The sequence below is a fragment of the Pagrus major genome, chromosome 11, assembly GCF_040436345.1.
Source record: "Pagrus major chromosome 11, Pma_NU_1.0".
NCBI lineage: Eukaryota > Metazoa > Chordata > Actinopteri > Spariformes > Sparidae > Pagrus > Pagrus major.
In genome coordinates this window covers 16474248-16491624 of record NC_133225.1, presented here as the reverse complement: position 1 = coordinate 16491624, position 17377 = coordinate 16474248, and the positions used below count along the sequence as shown (strand labels likewise).

Here is a 17377-nt window from a genome sequence, read left to right as displayed (position 1 = left end):
AAATTACAGTGCAATTTATACGAAATACCTGCTGGGCTTTTCTGCCCGTCCTTCTCTATCTCTACCAGCTCTACTCTTCACTCATCACCAGCTCCCACAAACACCCACTCATTAACTGGGTGGACATTTTGGCACAATCAAACCATTCGTAAAGATACTTTGTGTCATGATGGAGGGAAGCCTGTGAGTCAGTTCAGGGAGACAACTCACAAGTCATGTTCAGTACAGAGGAATTTAACACAGCCTTGGAAGTACAGTGGTCCTGTCAATGCTCATCTTATTGTCACTCCCTGATATTGTTTGACCACTTTTAAAGTATGCAAACAAGTGACAAGGTCAGAGCCTAGACATCAAATTGACCTGCACAGTACTCATTACAGTACAAGCTAGTGAATCCTTTAAAAACATACTCAGTTTATAAACACTGCTACTTCTCTTGTCACTTCCTAGATTTCTAGTTGTTGATTGTAATGTATGGAAATAGGGAGTGACAAGGTCAAAGACCATACTGTACTCACTACACTACAAATCCAGTGAAACCTTCAAATACTCCTGCTCAGTTTATAAAAATTGCTTCTTTAATGGTCACTCCCTAAATTTCTATGTATAGATCATGATGTATTGAAACAGGGAGTGACAATGTCAGAGCCTAGACACCACATATATCCTATACTGTACTTGCTACAGTACAACTCCAGTGAAGCCTTTGAAATGGGTTAGCCTGCTCAGTTTATAAATACTGCTTTTCTTATCGCCACTCCCTAAATTTCTATGTGGTTGTAATGCATGAAAATTGGGAGTGACAAGGTGAGAGCCTAAACACCAAATGTGTGATTCTCCACACACTGCAACACAAATCCACTACAGCCTTTTAAATTCCCCTGCTCAGTTTATAAACAGTGCCTCTTTTGTGATCACTCCCTAAATTTATTTGTGATTATTACAATTTATGGAAACGGGGAGTGACAAAGTCAGAGCCTAGACACCAAATGTGTAATTCTCAACACAAATCCAGTACAGTCTTTGCAATGAGGCAGCCGTATCAATGCTGCTGCTTTACTAATTAGTTTGCACTTCTCATTTTATTGTCACTCCCTTAATTTGTTTGGGCCAAATTTAATAACAGGAAGTGATGAGAGCAGTCTACACGCCAAATATCATATCACACTCAACTCAGTATAACACAAATCCACAGGAGACTTTGTAATAAGGTGACCCCATCAATGCTGATGCTATACTGATTAGTTTGCAAACAGTGCTTCATCAAACTGTCGTCACTCCTGATCTTCTCTGTGCTGATTTCAAGTGAATGCAATCAAGTAGTGAAGCGCCTACTGATGCCGTCTTCCTGGTGAATTTGCAAACACTGCCTCATCGTCTTATCATCACTCCCTGATCTCCTGTGTGCTGATCTTGGTGTATGCAAATGGGGAGTGACGAGGTCAGAGCTGAGGCTGTACACTCACATACATTTGTTCTTGATGAGTTATCTGACTGAACTGAGCATCGCATGCAGCCAACAACGTAAACCAAATATGACCCGAACTATAGGTTGTATCTAACGTTTAAATAAGAGTCAGCCAAATCCATACAGAAAGAAAAATAAAGTGACAATCTTAAAATGTTCTTCCTTCAATTTCGGTTAGTTTTGTCCCTTCTGGGTACCAGTTAGGGGTGGGCGACATGGATGAAATCCTCTTGAGATACATGATTGAACATGATACACATGGTGGTATAACGTATTTGCTGATAAATCAATTGAGTTGAGGGTCATCTGGTGAGCACCTGGTAGTTGCTGCAGTTGTTTTTGGGTAATCAATTCATCGAATAACTAATAAGAAAAGATGTTAAAAGGATACACAGTATGTTATACACTATACAGCAAATTCAAATCGCATGATGGTATATTTCATCATATCGTCCACCCCTAGTAGTAGTTATTCGTTCACATATCACAGCACAGGACTGTTTATAGTATGACACAGTGGGGGAGAGGTGGAAAGATTGAAGGTGCACCTTTAGCACACAGTACCATACCAGACCTGAGGGAAGAGTCACACCTAATTCAGATCACAGGTCTTTGTGGGTTAACTACAAACTTCCCTTCCCGTCATCTGTCATCATACAACAAAAATATCAGCAAACTATGGATAATCTAGTCTGAAAGTTGTGCAGGGATAGACCTTGGAGGTCATTTCCTGCTATATCAGCATGCTAGTAAAACCAGTCAGCTACAGGACTCTGAATGTCTGATATAAAACACACAGTAACATGTTTGATAGATCATGTTACTTACAGTACAGATGTATAACAACCACGGTCAAATGAGTGAGAGCCAGCATTCAGATTAAAAGGAAGAGATCTGAGACTAAATCAAGATGTAGATGAACAAAATGTCTCTCCCTGGTCCCTGGAAACATCTGATCTGAGCAGACAATCGCCAACTCATACACAGCAGAAAAAAACAACACAACTGGAATACCAACAGTGCTCTCAGAGGAAAAAAAACAAAAAACAGCAGCAATTCCAAAAAAACAACAATAATAACCTGATCTACAGCAATAATAGTGATAGTTTAATGTAAAATTAAAAGGTTTGTTTGAACTTCCCCCAAGTGTTAACGAGGGAATTGTTGGAAGACAAACAGATAAACTACAACAGACAGACGCTTCTCTTATGGACAGACGACATCTGCGGCCTGCTCCAGCAGCACAAGCATGCTGTTCATCGAAACAAGAGCTTGAATTTGATCGAGACGGTAGGAAGATTAGAAACATCCCTTATTTTATACATGTGCAGCAGCTGTTCCCACTAACACACACAGTAAACCAGCGAGATCCAGTGAAACCAGTCCCTTTTAACTGTAGCTTAATTCAGTGTGTTCAAATTACAGATGACATCAAAAATATCTTGCCATAAGTGGGATTTCTGGGACATGTCAGACTTTAACTCATGCCACACGAAGGTTTATCACTCACTGGTTTGTTTGTGTTTGTCAGACAACAATATGTATGTTCAGTGGTCACGACTGCTCCAAAAAAGATCACTTTTAGGACATTAATAAAGACATAATGATTACATGTTGAGAGGATTTCTTCTTCAATGTTTGTTTGTAAGACAATTTCATAGCATATCTCCAAAATCATTCGATGTCATGCATTCCTGAATACCATAATGTGTGCATACATGTTTTTATCATACTGATTGTTATCTTTACACAAGTTCTGGGCTATTGTTCCAATTTTCTGTGAACCTGATAGCCGCCACCACCCAGGAACTGCTTTAAAAATGTTATTCAAATTCATATCGTTTAAACAAATTAAATCATGAGGATGAAACTGAAAACCATTCAATCAATTCTAGCTATTTGCTGTCATTAAACCAGCAATCAGCTTGTATGCCTTCATGTCAGTGCAGCAACAGATGTTTGCGACACACAAAGACAAAAAATGTAAAATAAAATAAAAAGCTTTTTCTATACAAGAATGCCAAGTGACTATTCCCAATATCTGTTGATCATCAGTACAAGAGATAAAAAGATAAAAGAAATGAAACTGAGAGGTGAAATGTTGTGAAGGGAAGGATTTCAAATTGAAAGATTCGGCTACATCCATACTCTCCACATCCTCATACACCGAAGACACGAACATACCTACACACACCAATGTGGGTTCTCAATTCAAACTAATGGACGCAGAGGGGGCCAGAGCTGTGCGGTCACCACCACTGACTTGTGCAATGATATGAAAATCAATACATGTGGTGAAACAGTACCAGACAATGCCAGGCAGGCTCTCATGAGAGCAATACTGAAAACAGCAACAAAGTGTTTCCCATTTGAATCAAGTTTTTCTTTTTAGCCTTTTTCTCTTCATGTCTGGAGTCAGAGAGGATGGACGGAGGATGATGGGAAGTAAAAGGGGGAAAGGAAGTTAGTAGGAAACATATTTCACTGACGGCAAACACAGCTCACCCTTATTGGTTACTGAAGGTTTCTGTAGGTCTAAACGTCTACCGGCCTACACCTTTTCCTTGTGTGGGTGCTGCGGCGCTGTTCAGGGTGATGCTGATGATTATGACACCCTGTACTACTGTACGTGAAAATCCCAGTCCAACTCTCACTCAAACTGGTTTGTTTCTACTCAATCTATCAAATGTAAAGTTAGCAACAATAAGACAAAATGTCACCTGAAATAACATTCACAGTGCTCTAATAAAACAAAACTGAAAACAAAATGACAGTGATGAAATGAAATGTTCTAAACAAATAAAAAGAATAAAAACACATCGCGGCCTATCTTGCTATTTTCCTTCCTTTTTCTTTTTGTGACACTCTTCCCTTCAGCCACGTTTTGAGCGTGAGCCGTCCAAGTAGGGCGTCTTGTCTTGCTTGTACTTGTAGCCTAGTGCCAGGTGGTGGCGATGGAGAGCCTGTTATAGATGCTTGTCCTTGGTGATCCCATTCTGCACGTGCTTGCTGCAAAGAGAGACAATGGAGAGTCAGGGGACTGAGAGCCTAGGAGTCTCGGACAGGACAGATAGGGAATGAGAAGTGGAGAATAAACTTGTCAGGTGAGGTGATCAGCAGATGTGAGGCATTAGCAGGCAGAGAGGATATCAGCAGGGTTCAAGGCCAGGCAGATAAGGACTGCCACATAATCACATCTCCATATGGTCTCAGGCTCTTTGATCCTATCTACCTGTGAGGGCCACTAGTTACACAAGCTCAGTGGGAGAGCTGCTCTTTTCTGCATCTGCTCCTGCCTTCAGGAGAGGAGGAAGTATTTATTAAGGGAATAAATTCTGATCCTGTTTAAGTTACAAAAGCTTAGACAGCGTTACCTTATTTCTGTAAATATTCTAAACTAATAGAAAAGTGATAGGACTTTGGCAGTTTCAGCGTCTTCAAAGGCTGCCATGATAATCAGCAGATGATAGAAGTACACATGACAGTCGGCCAGGGGGCTAAAGGCAGCTCCTCAGATAAAGATGGATGAATCCACAACTTCAGATAATAGCGCGAAAAACATTGGCTTTAGTCAAGTTGGCAGTTTCTGGTTTAAAGCTTGCAAAGTGCTGACTACTCATTAACATATTCAAGGGGAACACTATTATGCAATACGATGGCTTCTTGCATACTAAAACTCCACCGATGAAAGGAAACTATTTGTAAATTCCCTCAATATTCTCCTCAATATCCTCTTATAGAGGCATGATTAATATAATAACTGCTCAGACGTGTTAACAGAGGACACGCACTTTGTTTGTCCACCAGCTGCAACATCTGACTACAAAACTGTCAAATCAATTCACTATTGTACCACAACTCACCAGAACAGAAAATGAAGACACTGAATTTATTACATAAAAAAGTGCTTTGTGTGTCTTTGTGCATTTAAGCTGTGGTAACACTGTTGGCAAAACCACGACTAAGAGCTATCAAACCTAATTGTCAAAGAAAAAAGTTGCAGCTTTCTTTGCAATTTTTTAATCTAGTAAAGGGTAAGTTCACCCAAAATCAAAATTCAGTCATTATCTTCTCACCTCCATGCGGATGGAAAGTCAAGTGAAGTTTTGTACTCACAGCAAAACAGTGTTGCAGCATTCTTCTAAACAACTGAAGGTGATGGGGACTTGTTTTCAAACTTTAAAGAAAACGACTGAAAAAATTAAATAAACCAAAAAAAATACATGAAATGACTCCACACAGCTCATTCGACATAATTTAAGTCTTCTGAAGCCCCGACATCCTAAATTGATTTGAAAAGACGGTATATAAAGCTCGGCACACACTTCAGACTTCATGCTAACACTTTTAGCTTAGCAGCTACAGTGAAGATTTCAGCGTAAAAAGGATGTAAATAATATCTTTTCAAAATCAATTTTGGATCTCAGGGCTTCTGGAGACTTGGATCACACCTGACAAGCTGTATGGAGCCATTTTGTGTTTGTTTTTCTGTTTTTTTCACCTGTTTTGTTTGCGTTTTAAAATGAGTCCCCATCTTATTCAGTTGTTAAGGAAAATGCTGCAAACGCTGGCAGTGTGAACTATAAACTTCACCCGCCTTCATGTCATTCCATCGGCATGGGGGCGAGCATTAGGGAAAAAAATTTCACTTTTGGGTGAATATGTTATTATACCATATTTATACCGAGAAATATGCATTAGCCGGTCTAGCAGCTGATATTATTTCCATCAGCCTCAGCTGTGCTTTTTGTTCCATGCCAGTTAGCAAATGTTAGCATGCTAACACATTAAACTAAGGTAAACATCACACCTGTTAAACATCAGCATGTAAGCATTGTCACTGTGAGCATGTTAGCATGCTGATGTAAGCATTTAGCTCAAAGCACTGCTGTGCTGACGTATAGCCTCACAGAGCTGCTAGCATAGCTGGAGACCTTCAGTTCTGTTTTTTCAGAATACTAAGAAGATCACAAGACACTATGTGTTAGCCTATATTTTCTCATATATTTTAATTAAACTTTAAAGGATTGGGATGGAAAATTAGAAACTAACATCAGTAGAAAAATACTGTTACACTGCAATAGGCCTTCTCTCATCTTAAACCTACCGACATACTGTTCTACAAATCTACAAATAGCACCTTAAACTGCAAGTTCAGTTTCCTGCCAAACCTGCTGCCAGTGAAATAAAACAACTCAGCATTACTGTGAAATCTGTCAGCAGTTGGCTGGTTTGTATTTTTACACCCTAAGCTGAGGTCTCCATGTCACACTAAATAAAATGACGAGGTCTGTTGGTGCAGCTCACCCCTGGGCAGAGATGTGATGTCCAGCACCATCATCGTTGTTTTCTGCCTGAGGGCGTCTGAGCAGGCCCGCTGCCGTCTTGTTGCCATCCTCGTCTTCGTACTCTCTGACATCGTTTACCTCCTTCATCTTCAACACCTTCACCACGAAAACCACAATGAACTACACAGAACAAGGGGGAAAAACAGAAAACACAGATAGATCAGATTGTGTCATTGTTTCAGGTTTCCTGGATATAAACAAACAAATTGACCACAAATGCTGTCTGAGTTTGACTAAAAAACCTGTTTGTCCTCACCAGGAACCAGTAGATGTTCATGAGCAGCAGCGCCAGGAGAAGAGCATTGAAGAAAAAGTAAAAGGGGATGCTGGGGACGGACTGGAGGCTGGACACACACGTGGCATACAGCACTTTGAGAGGGAACCAATAGAGACGGAACCAGAACCTGAGAACAATGGAGACAAAAACACATCCGACAACAGACAAGAAATATTATTATTGTTTTTTCATCATCGTGAGTAAGAACCAGGCAGAAAAAAGCTGTCTGACATATTGTCTGTGTGTGTGTGTGTGTGTTTGTGTGTGTGTGTGTGTGTGTTTGTGTGTGTGTGTTTGTTGAGCCTCACCAAGTGATGCTGAAGCTGACAGAGCCCATGTTGGAGAGGATGTCATTGAGCAGGTAATAGCCTCCTCCTCTGGACTTCAGGTAGACGTTGAGCTTGGTGAACTCCAGCTGGATGTCATTGATGTCGTGGAGGAACAACACCAGAATCCCTACGTTGTGGTATCTGAACGGTAGAGAACATACAGTACAGTTAGTGTATATCAGTCCCATACAAGCAAGTGTCTGTCAAAGCAAGTTTTTGTGCATTGTTACAAAACAAACCAGCAATCTTTTTAAATGTGTGTATGAAAGCGTATTTGTAAATAGGATATTGTCAGTCGATACAGTTTTGCAAAGAAAGATTAAAGATAATGCAGTTTATTTTGAAGACTTCAGAGAAGATGAAGAAATGTTTTTGTCTCAGTTTGTGCTGAACTGTGAAAACTGTCGCTTCAATCTACCCTTTTCTGTGAAATCACTTTACAACTAGCTTGCCATTTGCAAACTATTGAAATCATCATGTTACAAAGCAAACGATGCCAGATCCATGCAGTGCAGCTAAGTTAAAGCTAGCTGGCTAACCTTAGCTTGGATCATAGTTAGCTAATTGGTTGGCCCCTGCCTTGCATCGATCTTGGTTAGTAGAAAGCAGATGTTAGTTTTACACCTTTGCTTTGTACTGTGACATCATTTATTGTTGGCTATAATCAATTCAACACGGTTCATAATATACAAGAAAATAATCGCCAACTAACATATCCACTCCGATAGTATTTTGCTCGCAATAATAGCATTAGCAAGAAAGCCTGCTAAAGTTAACTTGCTATCTCTAACTTAACCACGCTGCAAGGATCTGACGCTGGTTGCTTTGTAACCTTAGCTGATAATATAATTTGCAAAAATCACCAAGAGTCAGGTCAGATTTTACAGAATATGTGAGATAGGAGCCAAAGTTTTCACAGTTCAGCAAAAATTTCTTTCAAATCATTCCACAGGCTTTTATGGCCACCAACAGTCGGGGAAGGTCTCATTTTTAAGTTACGTGACAGTCCCAAATTACCACCTCATCAGACATTACCAATAGAAAGCCGTTACTACAACATTCTTACACTTTGCATCTTTAAACTAGAAAAAAACATACCTGAAGGCGTAGGAGAAGCTAATGAGAGCCAGTGTGATGATATGGTGCACCACCATCACAGCCGAGTCCTTCCTCCATGCGTCCATGTAGACTGTAGCATAGATGGAGTGGCCGTAGAAGCTGCCCTGGATCAGATAGGCTATGGCGATGTCTGTAGGCACTGACATACCACTCTTCCAGTCTGGAGAAAGAGACAGAAAAGAGCTCAGAGGCCTGAGAGCACATTAAGGACGTCAGCTTTCACTTTGAAATCAACTTACCAAATCATGAACTGTCAAAGACCAGACAGTCAATACAGTCTTACTCTTTATTTAATAGTCATCATCAAATATGGTTTCGTTAGTGTTCCTTTATATGTCTGTCTGTCTGTCTGTCTGTCTGTCTGTTTGTTTGTTTGTTTGTTGGCAGGATACAAAAAAAACTTCATTTAAAGATTTCAGTTAAATTTAGGTGAAAAAGTTTGCCCATGGGCCAACACAGTTGCTGGTTTTTGGTGCATATCCAGGTACAATAACACTTCTGTGTGTCCATAAATAAAAAACAAAATATTTTTTTCATCAATATTTCTACAGAAGTTCACCAAAGATGGTTTCTGAAACATGTTGATGAGCCTGTCAAACAATTTTACAGTGACCTATTTCACACAAAGCCATAAATAAATTTGATGACATTCTGTCTATAGGTGGCACTACAGCAACATGATACATTTTAATAGGCATTACCTCAGTAAAAACACAGTGCAGAGTAAGTCTAACTCTCTTAAAACTACACAAGTCTCCAAAAAACATGGATGTCATCAGCCAATCACAATAATTTGTTATCAATATATGCATTTTTATACAATTATGAACCAAATGCAGATTCACGATTTTACATTTTGTATAATTTATGTGAATTTAGAGAGTTGTGCAGCTTTTGCCAGAGATTTGCACTCCCTTAGAGCTTTTGTCTCATGTATTGTAATTGTATTATCTTCCTTCATGTTATTTGTAGTTGGGCGTCTCAGACTATTGCTCACACAATAAAACAGGGAGGTGAGTATATCCTCACTAACACAACATTGAAAACAGGCGAGACACAGACCTATTCACAACAGTCACTGCTTATTGATGCAAAAACAAGTGAAAGAGGCAGTTGTGTGTCAGCAAGTGCTAATATGACACAACTCATTGTCTCGCCAAACTCTTAAACGTACTAGACAACTATTAAAGCCAGGAGATTTGGATACAGAGTTAAGCGTGATCTATCAACTGAACTGCCTGTTTCAAACAGGCAAATTTCCAGTTACAAAAGACTGTGGAGTTATTTGTTAATCATACGTTGTTTTAAGGTGTTTGGATCTGCATTAAACCGAAAACCTAGTTAAGTAATACAATGATCAAATATTAAATGTACCAATTACTTTTCTTTTATTATTCAGTGTTTCAGTGAGAAGTCAATGCATTATTAAGTGGATTTGCAGAAGGATTTTAAAAATATTAAATTAAAATTAAATTTGTCTCCTGCTTTGCCATTTACACATTTAGGTTTGTCCAAAATTTTACTTACAATGTTTACATTTACATACAACTAATGAGCCACACTGTAAAGGTCCATCCTACAGAAAAGTAACAAAGGATTCATCTCTTGTGTGTATGATGAACATGTTGTATATACAGCAGGATCACTGTTATATACACATTTGGACACAAATGCAGTCCAACCATTATCTCCAGATACTGAGCTATATACAGTGACTTCCGGGGAGGGGGGATACCAGATGTGAAGGGTCAGCTGGGGAAGTTAGTATGCAGACGAGGAGGCTGGAGGGATCAGGTTTAACCTCAGGAGAATTAGAGAAGTACTGCAGGCCAAACAGGCCGAATGTATGTTAAGGCTGCTGGGGCTAGCTCATGTCTCGGAAACCTATCAGATGTTGGACGGAAACTTTGTCCTCCGATGTTTGAGTACGGTTTGTCTCTAGTGGGATGGGGTTACGTTGGGGCCTTGTGTAATGTTTATTGATTGGTCCTTCCGTCATTAAACATTGAGAAGAAGGCTGCTAGATGGATCACAACAGAAGCGCTGCCAAGGGGAGGCATGGGAAGACTTTTTTTCTGTCCTGGAGACTGAAGCTTTTTTACCCTCTTTTTTTTCCTTCAGAAAACAGACACACTGTCCCTCCTCCTCACTTTTGCCAGTCTTGCTTTGATTTCTTCTAGTTTTTTAGCTTCACATCCCTCACTCTTTCTCTCCCACTCCCTCCCTGACAGTTCAACCACATTACACTGCCTCAGTACACATCTCAGGCTGACAGCTATTAGCGGTGATGTAGCTCTTAAAGATCAACCTGGCGCTGTCAACCAGCCTTTGCTAGCTCCACTCAGAGCAATGGAGCTGGACCGAAGCCTTGACACCTCCGTGTCTGATGGAAGAGGATAAGAGACTATAAAAGACATATCTGGATTCTGAGTTCAACACATCGATCACCCAGTAGTGATAGAGTGATAGTCATCACACAAGTTCCTTGTCATGTGTCTGTTTTCCATTATGTGCAATTATACAGATAATATATTGCACCAGTGCACCAGGCCGCATGTCCTGTATGCACCATCATAAATATCTCTCTATTTGAATTCTCAAAGTGGTGTTTTACCCCCACAGAGGATTAGGCCATGCTGCCTGCTGTTTCATTAGATTAAATTGACTTCAGCTCCTTATCTAGCCTGAGAAGTAAGGTCAGGGAATCACTCAGTTACAGCACTCTTCAAACACAGTTTTTAAGATGGACCAGATTCAAACACTAAAAGAGGTTAAATGGAGTAAAATACATTTAAATTCAAGACAGATTAGGTTATCAAAATGTTCTATTTCTTTTCTTGATGCCGAGCAGAGTCAAATCATTCAATCAACAGATCCCAAAATGGACAAGTGCATCCCAACATGTGTTCACACTGTTCTGTATCTTACTGTAGAAGACGGAGGGCGGGTCGTGGAAAAAGGAGTAGGAGGTAAAGAAGAGCAGGTAGGTGCTGTATGACCACGACATGGTGTAGAAGACCAGCTTCCACGCGCTCTCTGGCATCTTGGCAGCATCTTTGTGCATCAATCTCCACCACTGGGCTAGAGGCTGTAGGGACAGAGCAGAGAGAGGAGAAGAAGTCACATTCAGTGCATATTAAGCTTGTTTCCTCAGGCTGGGTGAACTGCTGGCAGGCCTTTGGACTCATTTAGATGGAGTTCAAGTTGTGTGGTGAAGCAAACAATTCTGTTAATGCATTGTTGTGGCTTTTCCACTGAGATGAAATCACTTTGTTGCTTTTGTTTTCTTGTAAATAACCATTTATTTCTTTCCATTATGCAAAGACACAAATATTATAGCCAGAGACCACATCCTACGACTGCAAGAATGAGCAGGGACACTTAGAGAGAAATCTTAGCCAGGATTTTCTGGCCGATGGGACCACAGATGTTTTCCTTTTTTATAGGGATTTTAACTGTTGCAACATCTCTTGGCACATTCTTCTGAGCTAATAAACACTGGCTGCAGAAAACAAACGGGCCTAAATGGAATGAAGACATCAAGAGGATTGTTTCTTCATTTTCAGCATGCTTATATGACAGAACATTCAGGACACAATGTTGACAAGACGGTGAGAAATGTTACAATTGGTAACTACTCTGCACAAAGTTCAAACCAATAATGGCATATTTTAGTGAGAGAGAAGCTAACTCAAGTTTACAGTTCAGGGCTGCCCAAAGTGGGTTGGTGGGCCACAATGTTCAAATTTTCTAGAGAAAAAGAAAAAAAAAGAAGATATTTAATGGTGCAATATGTAAGAATTTGGAAACATTCAAAAATTAACTAAAATTATCAACAGAATGTGAAGTATCATGTTGAAGAGATATCTACTGAAGGCAGCATGCTAACCAGCTAGCCCTGGCCGGTCTTGATCCAAAGCGCCTGTGCTAGCGGTCTGAGCTCCTACACTTCCCCTGGTGCTCCAAGCTCACAGTCCAGACCACAAGCTTCATTGCTACCTGAGCTAACTAGCTAATGACAGCTACTATTAGCACTATATGCTGTCCCCTATGTGTTCTAATTATGAACCCGCCAGGTGGGAAATTCTTACATATTTGACCTTTAAACAATTATGATATAAATCTCACTTTATGCAGTTTTATTTCTTTAAGAAAATGTACTTTAAATACGCAGGATCCCGAATTCATTTTCATTTTCACAACTCCACACTTTGAAGTCAATTGTGATCGTAGTACCATTTTGCATCTTAAAAATGCCACACAATAGGAGTTTGCCTTTAAGTTTCAGTTTTGGCCCTCAAAGGGAGAAAGTTTGGGCAGCAGTTGGATCGTTTTGTTGTTGACTACATCCTCTACACTTAAACTTCAGTTGATTGTTTATTCATTTACATCAGGCTTTATATTGAGATGTCGATAAAAAGTGCAAGATGACCCACTGCTGGCCTGTTGCCTGTGCTTCTGACAGTCTCAGGATGTTGTTTAGGTTCTAAATTAGAGCTACAGATACTTCTGCATATACTTGCACCCAGATAACCCTGACACATGCTCTCTCTTCCTCTCTGTATGTCTTTCTCTTCCTGACACACATGTGCACAAGCACCACCATCAGTAAGCTCCAGTACATTACAGTCATGTGATCGTCTGCCCACAGAAACTCTTTCACAAGTCTGCTTATGGTTTGCGATGCAAGCAGAAATAGAGGAAGTAGGAGAGACGACTGATGTCTTGATGTAGCCTGATAACAAGACCCCACCCAGTGTTCGGTGATGGGACCACGTTATCTTCCTCCACCCCCTCTCTAATCTAAATGTCTCCTCACTCCCATCTTTTGCCTCCCCTTGAAATTCCACAGCCTAAATCATATTAATTCAATTGAAAGAAATAAAGTAAATGCCGAGGATGTGACACTGACAACAAATGTCAAAGACCAGCAGAAAGATAGGTAAAATAGATGAGACAGGTACATCAGTTAAGCAGTAAGACAGGCAGGTGTTCAGTGTTTCATAAGTGTGCCAAGACAGGAAACTGAACCCAGCTCAGCGCCTCATAAACAAAATGCAACACACACAAGCGCTCAACCCTCAGATGGTGTAACAGGAGGCGGGAAAGTGAAAGTCGCCGGTGTCAGTGATACAGTAGATCTCAGTCAGTTGTTACCAAGCAGCTAGTCTCCAGGACATGATCCGACAAGGCTCAGTGACCAATTACATGACAAATTAATGGAGAGAGGGTTACTTCAGCCAAATGTAAACCATGCAGTCTAAGAAAGTCTCGTTCACATGGATTCACAAAATTATTATATATATAATATATATTATTCCTGTCTGTCTCCTGGCTTTAAAAGTTATGTTTTTCTTTCTTTCTTTCTTTCTTTCTTTCTTTCTTTCTTTCTTTCTTTCTTTCTTTCTCTCTGCCTTTCTGCCTTTTTCTTTGTTTCTGTCTCTTTTTCTGCTGTTTTCCGGATTTGATGGATTTCCTGCGTCACACAAAAAAAGAGTCAAAACAAGACAGGGAAGGAAGCTGACGGGGCAACACTGATGTGAGATAAAAATGTAACGGCAACAGACTTTGTGATCCTCAATTGTGACACATGGAGAAAAAAAATGGCAGCATCAATGGGGCACATGATCCCACCCGGGGCTGCTGATTGGTTGAGACTGTAGTGACATGTGTTCAGTAAGTCATGACCGGGACGCTCACCACAAGTCTCTCAGTACATCTGTATCAGTCCCTCTCTATCAGCCTCCTCCCTTCTCTCCCCCTCCTTCCCCTTTATTTGTCGCTCTTCTCAGCTCCCTCGTTCTTTCTCTCTCCACCCCTGCGTCTCCCCCCTGCCTGCGACATTTATTTATAGAAGCCAGCTGTCAGTACACAGCATACCCCCTTGGTCTTCCACCACATCACCCCCTCCGATACTCAAAAAAATAAGCCTACGCACATTCACAAAGGCTGACCGGTGGCTGATACAAGCAATGCCTCGGCAGCTCATATCTTACTTGTAATCATCATTACAGTTGTCTCACTGCTGGTGCACCCATTACTAATTCTGCTACATCCGATCTGTTCGCTCTATATTCTCCTAACCGCTGTTTCACTATGCCCTGTCCTCATGCCGTTTCCTCTGTGTCATCTACACTGTATGTGGCTACGTTTGCACTGCAGCTAAACTCAGCAGTGACAGAGTTAGCTTATGAAAGAGTGTCTGAACTGCACCATGGCAACATCACTGTTTGTGTTACATTTACCATACTAACTGCATGTCTTGCTATACTATATGAGGAATAACACCACTTCCTTTGACTGGAGAAGTCAAAAGTTTTTAAAATACAACTAAAACAAACAAAAATCCCCCCACACCTTTTTCAGAGGGAGTCAAAAAGGTTCCAACAGGCCAAACACTGATTAAATTAAAATTTAAAATATAAAACTCAGGGTACAGCACAGAAAGTAAATAATTCATCAACTATTTTGATGATCGAATAATCATTTCAGTCATTTTTCAAACAAAAATGTCAAACACTTCCTGTCTTTTGTCTTTGAGATTTGGACTGTTGGTTGGACAAAAGAAGCAGCCAGAAGACATCACTTTGGCCTCTGGCAAATTTTTAAGCATGTCCACATTTTAATCATTAAAATAATCAGCAGATTGATCAATAATTAAAACTAGAACTTACTTAGTAGAGCTCATACCCCCACTAAGGCCCAACAGTAGGCCTGGGCGATGTCCAAAATGTTATATCACAATATTGTCCTGCGCAAATATCGCAATAAACGATATTATCGTCGAGTATGTCAAGGCGCTGCGTGCATGGCTCTACATCAGGCCAGTTATCCTGTAGTAACCTCCACCAGCCCAGTCTCATTCCCACCTAGTCAAACAACAATGTGCGCTGCCTACACTGCCATGACAGCTCTGTGATCACCACTTTCTTTTCAAACATAAAAGCTTGAAGATGCCATAACAGCATTTCGATATTCGATATTGTGAAAAATATCGCATATGATGGCAAATATCGCTATAATAATATCTAATTTCGGCCCAAGCCTACCCAACTGTCCCCTTTTGCTCTCACTCATAGATACCAGCCACCTAAATATGCCAATTTTTTTTTTCATCAAGATCCATGTCTGATGCCCTGAGAAATGAACAAAAACTGTCAATAAATGCCCTATCTTGCAACGTGAAAAAAAATTCTAGATACGTCCCTTAACCTGGATCCACACCAAGAGCTAATGGGGTCTTTTCAGGGCAGAGACCCATCCTCCATCCAGGTTTTGTGGAAATCCATTGAGTAGTTTGTGTGAAATCCTGCTGACAAACCAACAAACAGGCAAACGGACATGTGTGAAAACACAACTTCCGTGGCAGAGGTAATTATCGTTGGCTGCAGCCCTTGTCATCACTTTTGGCAGCCTTTATTTATGGCCACTGAAAACGTACGAGTGCAATTTATTACTTTATACAACAATAATGTCATGATAACTCTGCAGAGTTGTCATGACATTACTCATTACATAAACTGTCTGAAGGTGTCAAACTGGACTTCCTGGATCATATTTCCTCTTCAAATCAGTACCTTTTAGCAACACATTCAAACCAAAGCAGCCCCATGCATTTTTTAATGCAGTGCTGTGTCTGCATTATTACTTAGCATCACCACAGAGCAAGAATTTTCCTGATTACATCCAGTTTCAGAGACACGTTTTTAAGATTAAATCCCAAACCCAAATCTGTGCAAAGCCAATACTGCAGGTAAAAAGCAGGGTACAAAATTGTCAGTGGCCTGACCCAGCACCAACGACTTGTTGATGGAGTCTTTGAGGTTCAGTTACTGGTATCTGCGTGATGTTTTTTTCTTCCTGACAAATTCTGGACAGAGGTGGTCTCTCTATATTCTGGTCTCGGTCTTAAGCGACCAAAACCGCACAGCAGAGACAAAATCTCTGTTTCAAATGCAGATTCTGAGATTATATAACAGCCAGCCAATGGCTCCATTCTTGTCTCTCTGTGCCAGCCAGCCCACCATCACACAGGGTCCTTTCCACCCACTCTATCTATCTACCCTTTAGTTTTCAATGCCAGCCTACAGAGTGGGGGTATAGTGGGTCAAGGACACTGAGATAATCCACTCGTCCTCTGTCGGATAAATGACAGGGCCTTGAATTACACTCAGCTGGGACCTACGACCATTCAACAGCTCCCCCCTCTCTTCCTCTCTCTCTGACAGACAGACTTTGGCTGAACTCGCTCAGGGCATCGGTGGATTTCATTTCACTGTCTGCTCAAGAGAGAGAAGCCGTCTTAAACCAGAAGGAGAAAAAGGAAATTATAGAGGCAGAGTCTGTGTGGAAGCAGAAAAAGTCAGTGTGAAAGAGACTTCACGACAAATAAGTGGTTCCCTTAGCAACCATGCAGGGATGCTGGCAAAGCCCTACAGTGTGGTTCAAAACTCCCTCCATCTGTGTCACACTCCAGTCCTTCCTCACCCGTCCTTTCACCCTCTCTTTCCCCCCTTGCTCATCTGCAGCTGCACCCCATTGCTCCCCCCTTGCGCCCTTCCTGGAAGCAAGTGATGAGAGAGGAGAGAGGGGTGAATGGACTCCACTGGCCTGTTGCATAAGGAGATAAACTGGGCCAGTGAGTCAGGATGCTGGCTCATGTGTGGATGTGTTCAATAAGGCTTGCGCTCTCATTCACCCTCTTTCATTCCTTTAGCCCTGCCTGGCTTCAATCTCTCTGGTTAATCTGACGTCACTCTGTCCTTCTCAGTGTCACTTTTAAACCCAATTCTGTCACAGATTCCCTTCGGTTCTCTTGACATCTTTTTCCAGACGG

The 17377-nt window shown here is 40.9% G+C and overlaps 1 protein-coding gene across 1 annotated transcript in view; it reads right to left on the bottom strand.

Moving 5' to 3' along the window:
- Window positions 1-3082: 3082 nt before the first annotated feature.
- cers1 (ceramide synthase 1) overlaps window positions 3083-17377 on the bottom strand; it is a 30521-nt gene continuing 16226 nt past the window's right edge. The window contains exons 2-7 of the mRNA XM_073477126.1: window positions 11470-11629; window positions 8521-8701; window positions 7402-7563; window positions 7073-7220; window positions 6776-6936; window positions 3083-4477 (exon numbers count right to left, since the gene is read on the bottom strand). Coding sequence (XP_073333227.1) covers window positions 4435-4477; window positions 6776-6936; window positions 7073-7220; window positions 7402-7563; window positions 8521-8701; window positions 11470-11629 — 855 coding nt within the window. The 3' untranslated portion in view covers window positions 3083-4434. The remainder of the gene's footprint in view (window positions 4478-6775; window positions 6937-7072; window positions 7221-7401; window positions 7564-8520; window positions 8702-11469; window positions 11630-17377) is intronic.